Source organism: Carlito syrichta, unplaced genomic scaffold (genome assembly GCF_000164805.1).
Source record: "Carlito syrichta isolate Samal-C Ts95f unplaced genomic scaffold, Tarsius_syrichta-2.0.1 Scaffold302538, whole genome shotgun sequence".
Lineage (NCBI taxonomy): Eukaryota > Metazoa > Chordata > Mammalia > Primates > Tarsiidae > Carlito > Carlito syrichta.
The window spans coordinates 514,022-526,238 of NW_007246634.1; the positions used below are offsets into that span (position 1 = coordinate 514,022).

Genomic DNA, 12,217 nt, shown 5'->3' on the forward strand with positions numbered 1-12,217 from the left:
CCACGGGGAGTGCGGGGGCGGGGGGCGTGTAAATGAATGGCACCTTGGAAGATAAACTCCATCCCGGGTGAGGGGCCCCAAACCAGACTGTTGGTGGACTGAGCCCATAGCTTGGGAGTATTCAGGGGGACCTGCCAGTCCCGAGATCATCCCTGCTGGGTATCTGCATGAAAAGGGGGAGGTTTAGCTGCCTCTGCTGCCTTTGACTGTGAGAAGCAAGGAGGGGTTGCTTCCCTCCCTACCTCATCCACCCCACATACCTTGGCCTTATTGCGAGCCACGCAGTCCTGCAAGGTCAAGGCACTGTATTGATGGCCAACTCCTGGGGCCAGACTTCCAGGACACCCACCACTGATAGGAGAAGGCACTTCTTCCCGGGTCTACATAAGCCTGTTGGTCTGGAGTGGAAGTTAGATGGGGTGGGAGAAAGTTCAGATTCCAGGAAGCCACTTTTTATTTGACGTAAAGTGTCTGCAGGAAAAAGTACTTAGTAGCAAAGTGTACAGCTTTTGATTGATTGGCCTTCCTTATAGAGAAGTGCTGAGGGTGTGTCTTCCTTTTGGTTCTGTGCCATTTACCTGGTAGGGAAAGGGTGGCAGGAATAGCAAGGAGAAAGCAGGTCTCCCTTAAGCCATGCAGAGAGAGCACACACTGCATCAAAACAGGTGAGGCAGAGAATAAAATATACCTTTGAACCTGTCAACAATTTAAAAACAGCAAGGAGCCACCTTATAACACGATTTCTGGTAAGAGTGGAATTGAGTGTAAGAGGGATTCTTTAATGGAGTGTTGGGGTGGCCCTGCCTCCTGGCTCTCCAGGCAGCTCCAAGAAGACAGCACCAAGTGTGCATCTGCCCATAGGCTCATGTGCTGCTCTCAAAGACTGGGCAGAGCTGCCTGCCTCAGTGTGGCAGTGTAAATTCCCAGACAGAAGGTAAAGTGAGCCTAGCCCTGGAGGTGTTTGGGATTCCAACGCCCACCTCTCCTACCAAGCTGGGAAAGTTTTTAAGAGATTCACTCAGCTTTGTGAATTTGTGAGGGAAGCCTTGAGTTCCAGTCAGAATCCTCTTCCCTTAAAAGTAAGAGTCGGGGCTCATTTCTTTAGCTTTGGCCTTTGCTTTTAGGATTCTGACACCTGAAAATTTTTGAATAGGTAATAAACAACAACACAAAAACAGAAGGACAACAAGGGACATGATTTTCATTGTTTCTGAAAGGGGGTTTAAAGCTCTCTGAGGGATATACTTAGGGTTGAGAAAGCTGATGTTGGAAAACATAGTCTTCTACTGGACCTCCTGTATGTCTTGTCTTTTCTCACTCTGCTTACAGAGCTTTCGTTAGAGATGGCAAACTGAAGACCGGGAGCAGACAGTGCCAAAAGGGAACAACCAGAGTCAGTCAGTCTCTCTCTCTCCCTCCCTCTCTCATTATGCGCACACATGGATTTGTAAATCAAGTGTTGCTATAATCATTCTTAAAAATTCAGATCTGGTCTTGAAAGAAAGACCAAGTCAAGTACATTTTGAAAACAGGGAATTATCCTTTTGTTATCTTTTCTTAATCCTTCACCTCACATAAGACATTTGTTGAGGCTGGATGTAGAGACCATTCTTTGTAAGTCTACATAGCTTCTGTTCCCAGAAGACTTTTGGCTTCTGTTTCACTGAAACTAAACAGGTGTCTTTGGCATGCAACTAAAGTTTAGACTTCTTTTCAGACAACTGGCAGTAGAACTAGAAGGGAATTTAAGAGGCCCTGGTGTCCATCACCCATCCTCTGAGCAGGCAAAATTTGAGAATGAACAGTCCAAGCAGTTGCATCCTCCATTCTCCTCCCTGGGGTCAATATATTTGCTCACAGGTGCAGGTGTGGGTGTGTCCAAACACCAGGCGAGTGTTGGTCATTTTCTAGTACAGAGGAATAAGTATTGCCTTCCTGGAAAGACTCACCCTACCTCCTGGGGCCTTGCTGCAACACGGTAGGGCTGGTCCTCTGAGACTCTCCGTGGTTCACTGTGCTCCCTGATTTGCTGACAGAATTCATGGTCAGCGTTCCAGCTTTTGTAGCTATCAGTTCAAAACTGGAGATTTGCTGGAATAGAAGTCTCCCATTAATACTTTAAGCAGACGGCCATGTTGTGGACTGCTTTGGTTCCTGACTCCTAAATTTCCTTCTGGGATAGTTTTGTAGAAACTGAGTGGAAGATTTTTTTTTTTTTCTAGCTAACCTGAAAGGCTGTGATTAAGGATGAAGGGAAAGAAAACTAGATGATTCAGTGGGTCTCATTTTTCTATGTCGTTTATAATCTAAATAGGAATATTCCTGGGGTTTCAATTTTACGTTTCTGTACTTAACCATGATACTTGGGAGATCCTTTTTCTTTTCCCAAAGGCCTTGAGCTCTGTAATAAATATTTAGTGTCTAAAAAAAATTCTTATTTGAGGCTGAGATATATAGAAAGGATACATAGTCTTTTTTTAAAAGCATGAAAAAGTATTTTAGTAAGTGTACTCAAATTTTATCTACTGAGATGCATGTAGTAGGTAAATGAAGGAACAAGAAAAAGAAAAGACCTAGCTAGTTCATTTTTTAACTATAAAAATTACAGGCCAGGTGCAGTGGCTCCACACCAGTAATTCCAGCACTTTGGGAGGCCGAGGCGAGAGGATTGCCTGAGCCTAGGGGTTTGACAACAGCCTGGGCAACTTGGCGAGACCTCATCTCTACAATAAATTAAAAAAATTAGCTGGGCCCACGTGGTGGTGCACGCCTGTAGTTGCAGTTACATGGAAGGCTGAGGCAGAAGGATTGCTTAAGCCCAGCAGGTTGAAGCTGTGGTAGCCGTGATCGTGTCACTGCACTCCAGCCTGGGCGACAGAGTGAGACTCTGATTTAAAAAATAAAAAATACAGCAAATGGGTTTGAGCTACTTCTTTCGTGCTGCATTTGCCCTTATCCTGCACATGCAAAGACCTGATTGGAAGCAGCTGAAAGGATAAACTGAGTAGAGGTGGGCCAGTGCTGAGGCCGAGGCCATGGGAATAATGCAAGATTGCAACAAGGAAGAAAGTAGAAAGAAGTAAAGTTTACTATTCACCTTTCACAGATTGGAAAGGGGACTGACACTCAGAGGCAAGTGTGGCATCAAAGGGCCAAGACATGGGTATATTTAAGGCCCTTAAGGTAAGAGGGTTTTGGCTGGGAGGAGTGTCCAGGCCTGCAGGTCTTCGATGTTGGTTGCAGCCACTGGAGTCTTAGATCTTGGAGATGCCAGATATTAGCATCTCATGCCGTCAGGTGGTGGGCTAGATAGGAGGAGAAGAGGGGAGGAGGATTTTCCTGCAAGAGACTTGTCAGAAATTTGCAATCCATAAACTGCTCAGCAAAAAGGTGGTCTATTATCTTTGTCATTTCTTTGACTCTGTTCTCTTGCATCTGATGGAAATTTGCCCAGAGTGTGGGGTAGGCTGCCTTTTGGCCTGCAGTAAAATGTAATTTTAAAATGTTTGAACGCTTCCTAAAACCTGTCTGTTGGAAATCTATCTATCTATGTCTAACCTGTGCTAGATTCAGAGTGTGTCAGGGGTAAAGTCTAAGTAAAAATGACTATGCTGAGGCAAAAAGACTATGCTAAACTAAGTTTATTCTGGGTTTCTGTAGGTACCTCCTTTCAGCAGCAATATGAGGCCGACATCCCAAACTTTCAACAACTTTCTACAGAAGGACCTTGTTTCAAGCCTAGCACCCCAGTTGTGCCCTCAGGGCCTGGGCGCCATCAGCTAACTTTGGCCTAGGGCTAAGACACCCCCCCACAATAACCTAGCCCCTTTCTGCGTTGTGTAATGTTTCCGGGGGCCTAACATAATGGAGGCCTTGCTCTAAGGTCTTCCCATTGAGTTCCCCATCCTGTTTTGTTCCCATCTTTGTGTGGATGCCGCTGGAAAGGCTCTAAGTGCCACGTTCTGAGGAAGGGCATAGGTCAGGGCTCTCACCTGGTATCCGTGATGTTTTGGAGTGCCCTGAGCTTAGAGGAAAAGTTTGGAGTCTATGCATCTCCTTCTGGAGGGGAAGTATGTGACCACTACCAGCTTCTCCAAAACATCTCCCCTCAATGGGAGTATTGCATCATGAGTTATCTCAGATCCCCACCCCCACCCCCAACTTACCTGTCAGCAAATACTACTGTGTCTGGTGTACCTGGACTCTAGGGAGAGTCTTGGCCAACTCTGAGACTTGGCCACTGTGTGCAGAGTATTTTAAGTAATCTCATTCAATCCATAAAAACCACCCACAGTGTTGGGGATTGCTAATCTCTTTTTACACATGAGGAAATGAGGTTCTAAGAGGAAGAGTAACTTGCCCAAAGTCACACAACTGTTGAGCAGAAGTGGGTCATTTACATCCAAAACCTTTCCCCCAAACCACACTGCCTCCCTAGGAGAAAGATCTGTGCACCCGCCGTTCTTGTCAGACAGGAAAGCGCTCCCTGTCAAATTCTGTAGAGTGTCTGCTCTCACACCCATGGAGCAACTGGAACAGGCATGGACTGTGACCTGCATCTCCCCACACCTCCAACCGATGTCAACACCTCCTGTTGAGCAGAATGCAACATTTGATATTCTGCCAGGAGGTTCGTTCCAGAGCTGCAAATAGAAGCAGTCAATTCTTCTTCCCTTTCCAAAATGGAAATATCAATCAGCCCCTTTGAAAATGGACTACCTAAGTTGATTTTGATTGTAGGTGACGCAGCCAACCTCAGAGCTGGGGATTTTCAAAATGTCATTGGCCAACTATTATAGATGGCCTTGGATTTTGTCCTTGAGGGTGTGAGCATAGCACAGGAAAATATCTTCTCTCAGGGAGTGGGGCTTTTAAAGTTCATTTGTTAGGGGCTTAGATTTGAGCTGTGCATTGCCACCTTTATGTTCTCTTTCTCTCATCATCTTGTCTCATAGTTGCAGCTACTGAACTTGACCTATGATCATTAATTGGGTTTTTGATCTGATCTCTTTCATTCAGTTGGTTAAGGGGGAAATCAGCTTTGCTAATGACTTTCTGGAGACAAAGTAAATCCAGCTGCATCTGAGACGGCTTTGAGGTCCAATATATTTAGTCCCTTCATTTGATGTAACACAGAGTGCTGTTCAAGGTCACCCACATGGTGGTAGAACAGGGGCGGGAAACCCAGTTTCTGCCTCTTGAGTCTCATCCCACCTCACAAAGCACCTTCAGATCTCTTGCACGGGGAAGGGAGGCTTAGCAGATAGAGAGACTCATCTGAGGTCCCATGGCTAGTCAGTGGAGAAGTTGGAATTAGAACTCAGGCCTGCATTGGACTGGATTCCCTAAGTGATTGCAGGCACATCCTTTTTTTTTTTTTTTATAAACTCAGTTATGTCTTGAATGTACTCAGAATACTAGCTGTTTAAAATTTCCCACTGTGACTGTAATGCAAATAATTATGTCTAATTTGTATATTGTTTGGCAAGGATGAGGGACAGATTTTTCACCATTGGGATTTCCTAAGAATTACTTTACTTTTTTTCACCCCCACCCCATTCCTGTATGCAAGTCTAACCCTGGCTGGCTTAGGACCCCTGCCCCATCACTGTCTATTTTCTTTGGCCATCAGAGCCTTGGAGTTTACAGGGCAGAGGCCATGACATTAGAGAACTTGTTTTAAAAACACCAGCTATCAGAACCCCACATTTCAATTTCCTTTTGGGGAGAGGAAGGCCATGTAAGAAAATGGGTGCACATCTGCAGAGGGATTTCAGAGTATTTCTCAGCAATAGGCTCCCCACCACCACCTGCTCCAACCTAGGCTGAGGAGACAGCAGGTGGACTGTGCTCTAAGTTTCAGGGGACAGCCACGGACTGAATGGGGCTTCCAAGACTTCTCACAAGAAGAGTCCAGACATCCCGTGCTTCTCTAAAAGGTGCTGGGTTCAGTGGTTCCACGAGAGACTGGAGGTGAAGCTGGTGCCGAATCTAAGTGACCACAGCTAGGAGTGGAAGGCAGTGGCACACTGGCCTCTTTCTCTTTACATCATGGAACGTATTTGCTGGAGCCCTCGTGAGGGCCACTGAAGCATCTGGCTCTCATTCAGGTTCCTAACGTGTTGCACTACTGAATACTCTTGAATCTATTGTGCTCCTTTTGTTTACACCAGCAGTGAATAGAGTAATAAGAACATGTTCTATGCAGTGGCTTGATGCTTAGTGGGTAGTTAAAAAGCTTTCCTGGGCAGGGACTAAAAAGTAGCCGAGGAGTCACAAGGTTGCTGTCTCTCTCCTTCCCCTTCTGGGTCTCTGCTGTCCTCTGCAGCCACCACAGGGCTAGGTTGTTGAATGAGCCCCTGGTTTCTCCATATAAATGTGGTGACTTATTTGTGATTCTGAGTCTAATCCCAGGTTAAGAAACAAAACAAGACCAGGCATGGTAGCTCACACCTGTAATCCCAACACTTTGGGAGGCCAGGATGACTCAAAAATAGCTAGCTAGCAGGCTAGATAGAAAAAGAACACACAAACAAACAAGAAACAAGATGAAAGCTCATGACCGGACCCCCCTCCTTTGCTCGCCTCCTTCTCTTAGAGGCACCTAGACGTCTTTAGTGTTCTGTGCCCTGTGCCTTGCCCAGGGGAGGGAGAAGTTGCTAGCAATTTTGGCTTTCTGTTTGCTGCCTGGTGCTTTCACAGTACTTCATTTGCTCTTGTTGTTTTGTTTTTTAACCAAAACCGCATTTTGTTTGGTTGTTATTGTCAAATATATATTTATTGTGTTTTACAAACATGAGTATATATGTATGTATATATATAAAACCAAACTTATATATAAAAAAGTCAAGGCATGTATACTAGATATTTTAAAGAGTTATTTATCAAGGGAAAAAGATGTGTGTTATAAAGTAAACAGAGTCTATATTTTATATAATGTAGATAGTAAAACGTAGCTTATAAATTATAGGAGGTTTTGGTTTTCTTTTTTATTATTAAAGCAAAAAAAAAAAAAAAAGAAGGAAAAAAAAGGACAATGAATGCAACTGTTTTTAGTGTTTTAAAGGCCAAACTACTGTGGGAGTGGAGAGGCAGTCCTCCTGGCCAGGCCCTCCAGCACCTCAGCGTCTGCCGTTCCAGGGTCCGGAAATTGGCGCCCATTGTTACCTCTGGGATGCTGGGGCCGGTGGTGAGCGTCACTCGGCCTGCTGGCATGTGCTGCCCCAACATGGCTGCTAGCTGTTCTCCATGATTTGCATTGGTGGAATAAAGAACAGAAATGACAAATAAAGAGTTCAAAGAAAATCCAAAATACAGTTCTTTGCCTGTTTTCTACACCCAGCTTGTGGGGTCTGAAGCATGAATGAGTGCATCTGAGGTGGGGTGTGGGGTGTGTGTGTGTGTGCGCGTGCTGGGGGAAGCTGTTCACAAGTCAGCATCCATGAAGCTGAGCAGTGGAAATCCATGGATTTTCTGATTTTGATTGCAAATGAACACATGAGAACTGGAGGTGCCTCCAAGCCATCTGCCTCAAACCCTCATTTTGGAAATGTGGAAATGAAAGGGACATAACCAACCTGAGCTCCCTCGTATGTGCATGTGTATCAGCCTACCTAGAGCAGACAAGACGGTGAGAACACAGATTTTACACTGGGAGAGAAAATTTTAGAATTCTTTATTATTTTAATATTGTAGCCTAATACCTCACACCAAGCACTGAAAGACACTTTCTAACAGGTTCACTTGGTAATTTAAAAGAGCTTTTTGCAGCCAGGCACGGTGGTGCATGCCTGTAGTTCCAGCTACTCAGGAACCTGAGGTGGAAGGATTGCCTGAGCCCAGGAGGTCAAGGCTGTTTGATCATACCACTGTACTCCAGCCTGAGCAACAGAGTAAGACCCCCAACTCAAAAAAGAACCAGAGCATCTTGCTTACTTCTTTCTCAGCAGTACTTAAGGTCAACCATCTTGTGCTGAACTCAGCCTAATATCAGATATGGACAACATGGAGTGTCTTAAAGAAGGGCTGGTCATTCCTTTCCACCCTCTGTTGCATCTTAGAAAAAGCACACAAGTGTTTCTTCTGGCCCATCCTTTCCCTTTACTTTAGAAAAAATGAAAAATAATGCTATAAAAATAATGCTATAAAACCCGAGATCTCATTATTCACTCCTTCATGAACAGGTTCTGATATTAATGCATTCAGAAGGCAGTCCATCCATAAGATAATGAAATTGCAGCAGACACCCATGTTCACATAGATTCTTACCTTAAACATAATATTTTCATACGGTATGATTTTGAAGTGAATCTAAGAACAGTTATAAATAACGCTATAAAGGAGAGTGCTTTGTTAAAACTAAAAGCACCATCTGATACTGTAAAGTATCATTGTAATATCCAGTTCTCTAAAGCTTCTTTCAGCAAAGTGATCTGGGAACTAACACTCAAGGGAAGATGAAACTCTCCCAAGCATGTACATAAATTTTTAATCTAGGAGCTAGTTGTTCCTTCACAGGTTTTGGATTCTCTTTGTGATGCTGGTTTCTCTCAATCTGGGCCCATTTCTTGCCTTGTAAACCTGAGTTTATACTGCTGTCTGCTAAATCACAGGATTTGATCAGTGTTGCCTTCATAGCCTCTGAACTATTGCTTGAAAAGAGCAGCATAGCAAGTCCTTCAGAGTGCTCCTTACTGGTCAAATGAAGAGATGTCTATGTGCCCCCCTATCCCCCAGACCCATTTTTCAGTTTCACTTGCTGCGTCTTTTATCTTGTGCATTTGTTGCACCTGTTGTGACAACTCTGGGTGATTCATTCTGAAAAATAAAACGACTGCTAACGTGGATATGAGAATAAATTACGTGTATGCAAAGCATGTGGAATTCTGCATAAAAATGAAGACAAAAGCAACTTCACCTCACTCTCAGTGGTAGGCTCCTGTTTTGTTGACACATTTACCTTTTTTTTTTTTTGCTTAACAGAAAAGATCCCTCAGCCCAAATACTCCTAGGCCTTGCCCCCAGCCCCTACATGCATTTGGCAGTAGCAATGGCCCCTGCTGGGAAGTTGTCCACTGAGTCTAGATGACACATCACCTCATAGAGTTTGCCCCAAGTCATTGTCAGATAGACAGTTTTACAGCTGACTTGGGCCAAGACCACCACCAAAAAAAAGCTGATCCAAATTGAAACCATTCAAAAGCCTCTGCCTTGTTCATTCAAGTTCAGGCTTCGTTTTGAATCCTATCTCTGAGTCTAGCATTGCTGTGGTGCCACACAACTCTGCAAAAGGAACTCCAGTATATGCAAGCTGGCTGTTGGGCTTCCTCTAAAATGTCATCTCATTATAGGAACACCTTTTATCTCCTAATTCTACACAGTTTCTGATCACCTTGGATCAAACCAAACTCACTCCCTTTAGCCATGAGTGACAATGAAAGCTTAAATAATTTTTAGACGCTCTTCTGATTCATTTCTTGGTCCCTGATGGGGCTCAATCCTAGAACAACAGTCCTAAAAGCACATGTGTGAATGCTCCGTTGTTGCTGACCCACTCATCATTGGCCACAGTCCCCTGGGAAGGAGGACACCCTGAGAGGCTGCCCTAATAAGGCCTGGGTGGCTGCAGCTGATGTGCTAATCATGTACACAGACACCACAGGTTTAGGCTCAGTCTTGATCTCCCCCATGTCACGAACTTCCTTGTAGACAGAACTGAAGGCCGAGGCTCCCTTGGGAATGTGAGTCGCTCCAGACTCTGGAAGCAAAGACAAATCAGGCATGAGACCTTGGGAGACTCCGGGGAGGGGAGCAGGGCCAGGGCCCTCATTTTCTCGGCCTCCTGCTGCTGCTTGAAGGGGACATAGGTCCTGACAGATGATGCTGACTCTCAGTGGTCTCGGGCGATCAGGACTTGACAAGCCGTTTCCCACCATGAAGAAGAGGACAGAGCTAGCCTAGGAACAGCAGCCGTTGTTGGCTGTGAAGTGCTAAAGCTCAACATCTCACCCAGGAAGCAGGAGAAAGGGAAGGGATGGGCGGGGGGAAGAGAGGAAGAAGCTAGTGGTAATGGGATCGCAAGGAGAGGAAAGGGCAGTTGTAAAAGTGACAGTTCACGCCAAGGGTAAAGTCGATGAAGGGGAAAGAAAGACAGAAGGTCAGAGAGCGATGCACTTAAGATAAGGAAGTTTGTGTGGATAAGTAAATGTTGCATGAGATGTCTGAAATAGGGTTTTCTGTGGTGACAGGCCTCATATGCGCTCTGGGAACAGGTTGAATGAGGAGGAGGATGACAGATCAGAAGGAACGAGGGAGGAATTCTCACAGGAACTTTCAGAAGCCTGGCAGATTCACTCCTAGAGCTAATCAAAGCTATCAGACTTTGGCATTTCCTGTAAATGCTTTAACACCAACCACTGTGTTAAGTGAGCACCACCCCCGAGGCCCCAAGTGCACCTTGGATCTCCTTGTCCTTTCCTGGTGCTTTTTCAATCTGCAAACCCCCAGAACCTGACATCTTCAAGGATTCAACATCTGGCATCTCACCCTGTCTGTTAGTCCCCACCTGGGTCCCCTTGGACACACTCTCCACTCAGGAATCTGCCACTTAGCATTTCTTTGGCACACACAGGACTTGTTACCCCTCCTCAGCTTTCAGAAACCTGCCTGCTAGGCCGTCACTCCTATCTGCTTTCTCCTCCTGCGGCACAGCTTTTCTGAAGAAAATCCCAGATAAGCAGGCATGGCTAGAGGAAGTGGATGCTCACCTGCTCTGTCCTGCCTCAGCCCTTGTCTCTTGGACTCCCTGGTTCAGTCCTTAGTCCTCAGATCACTTCTGGATCTTCTCTCTCCCTGGGTTGCCTGTAACATCGGGTTTCTCCCTCACCTGCTCACAATAACCCCTTGCTTTCATTCATTCATTCATTCATTCATTCTCACTGAGGCCATCTGAAGAAAGCTTTCCTGTCTGTTTTCCCGACCATCTAATATATGCTGCGATATGGTTTGGATGTTTGACTCCTCACTCTCATGATGAAATGTGATCCCCAGTGGTGGAGATTGGACCTGGTGAGAGATATTTGGGTCATGGGGGCAGATCCCTCTTGAATGGTTTGATGCTGTCCTCATGGTAATTAATGAGGACCAAAAAAAAAAAAAGGCTAACATGGTACATTTTGTTATGCATATTTTATCACAATTACAAAACTTTTTAAAGCTTCCCAGGTCATTGAGTTGAAGTGCTCCCTCTGCCCCTGGTCAGGTCACCAGTCTGATGTTTTAGGGACCCTTACTCTTTTTTTTTTTTTTTTGAGTTGGAGTCTCATTCTGTCGCCCAGGCTAGAGGGTAGTGGCATGCTCACAGCCACCACAGCCTTGACCTGCTGGGCTCAGGTGATCCTTCAGCCTCAGCCTTCCAAGTAGCTGGAACTACAGGCATGCACCACCACGCATGGCTAATTTTTCGATTTATTGTAGAGATGAGGTCTCACCAAGTTGCCCTGGCTCAGGCAATTCTCTTGCCTTGGCCTCCCAAATTGTTGGGATTATAGGTGTGAGCCACTGCGCCCAGCCTCCCTACTCTTATGTGACCTCTTTTGCCACCATTCTGAGCCCTTTCTTTCTGGAGAAACTAAAAGTAAAAAGACAAGCTGCATTTCTTTATGGAAACAATTCTCTTGTTTCCACTGGTGGCTGTTAACACAAAGTTGTAGTATCACAAAAGGTCTCTTTCCGAAGCCTGCCAGAAGTTGGCGGAGGACTGTTATTCTATTATTACCATCGACAGCCCCAGTACTCCAGGAGGACAGCATCCATTTCAGCTCTGGAATGCCTTTCATCTTCCGTTTAGAAGCTCTGAGAAAATGAGGCCAGGGCTTATGAAGCAATTCCATCCTGGTCACTAACAGCCCAACAAGTCTGCAGTAGCAGAAGTCTGCGTGCAAACCTACCCTCACCATCCTGGTGAAAGGCTCCTTGTACTTTCTTTAATTGGCATTTCTTCATCCTTGACCAGCTAAAGGGCCTGGGAAAAGTCTTTTCAAAAGTGATATGTTTAGATAAGTTAAATCCCCTGAAATTCAGCGCCGTATGGTGTGTTTGCGTGGGTTAGTATACTTCCCTTGATCCATGGGCTCAGGAGCAGTTCAGATCTGAGCGAACAAAAAAGGGGCCAGAAGACATCATTGTCAAACGTTCAGTCCCCAGGCAGGTGCTCCCA

The 12,217-nt window shown here is 45.3% G+C and overlaps 1 protein-coding gene across 1 annotated transcript in view; it reads left to right on the forward strand.

The window, feature by feature from the left end:
* The window catches only part of GFOD1 (glucose-fructose oxidoreductase domain containing 1), a 117,367-nt gene extending 111,358 nt beyond the window's left edge, over positions 1-6,009 (forward strand). The window contains exon 4 of the mRNA XM_021711739.1: positions 5,940-6,009. Within this exon, the coding sequence (XP_021567414.1) occupies positions 5,940-6,009 (70 nt within the window). The remainder of the gene's footprint in view (positions 1-5,939) is intronic.
* Positions 6,010-12,217: the final 6,208 nt, after the last annotated feature.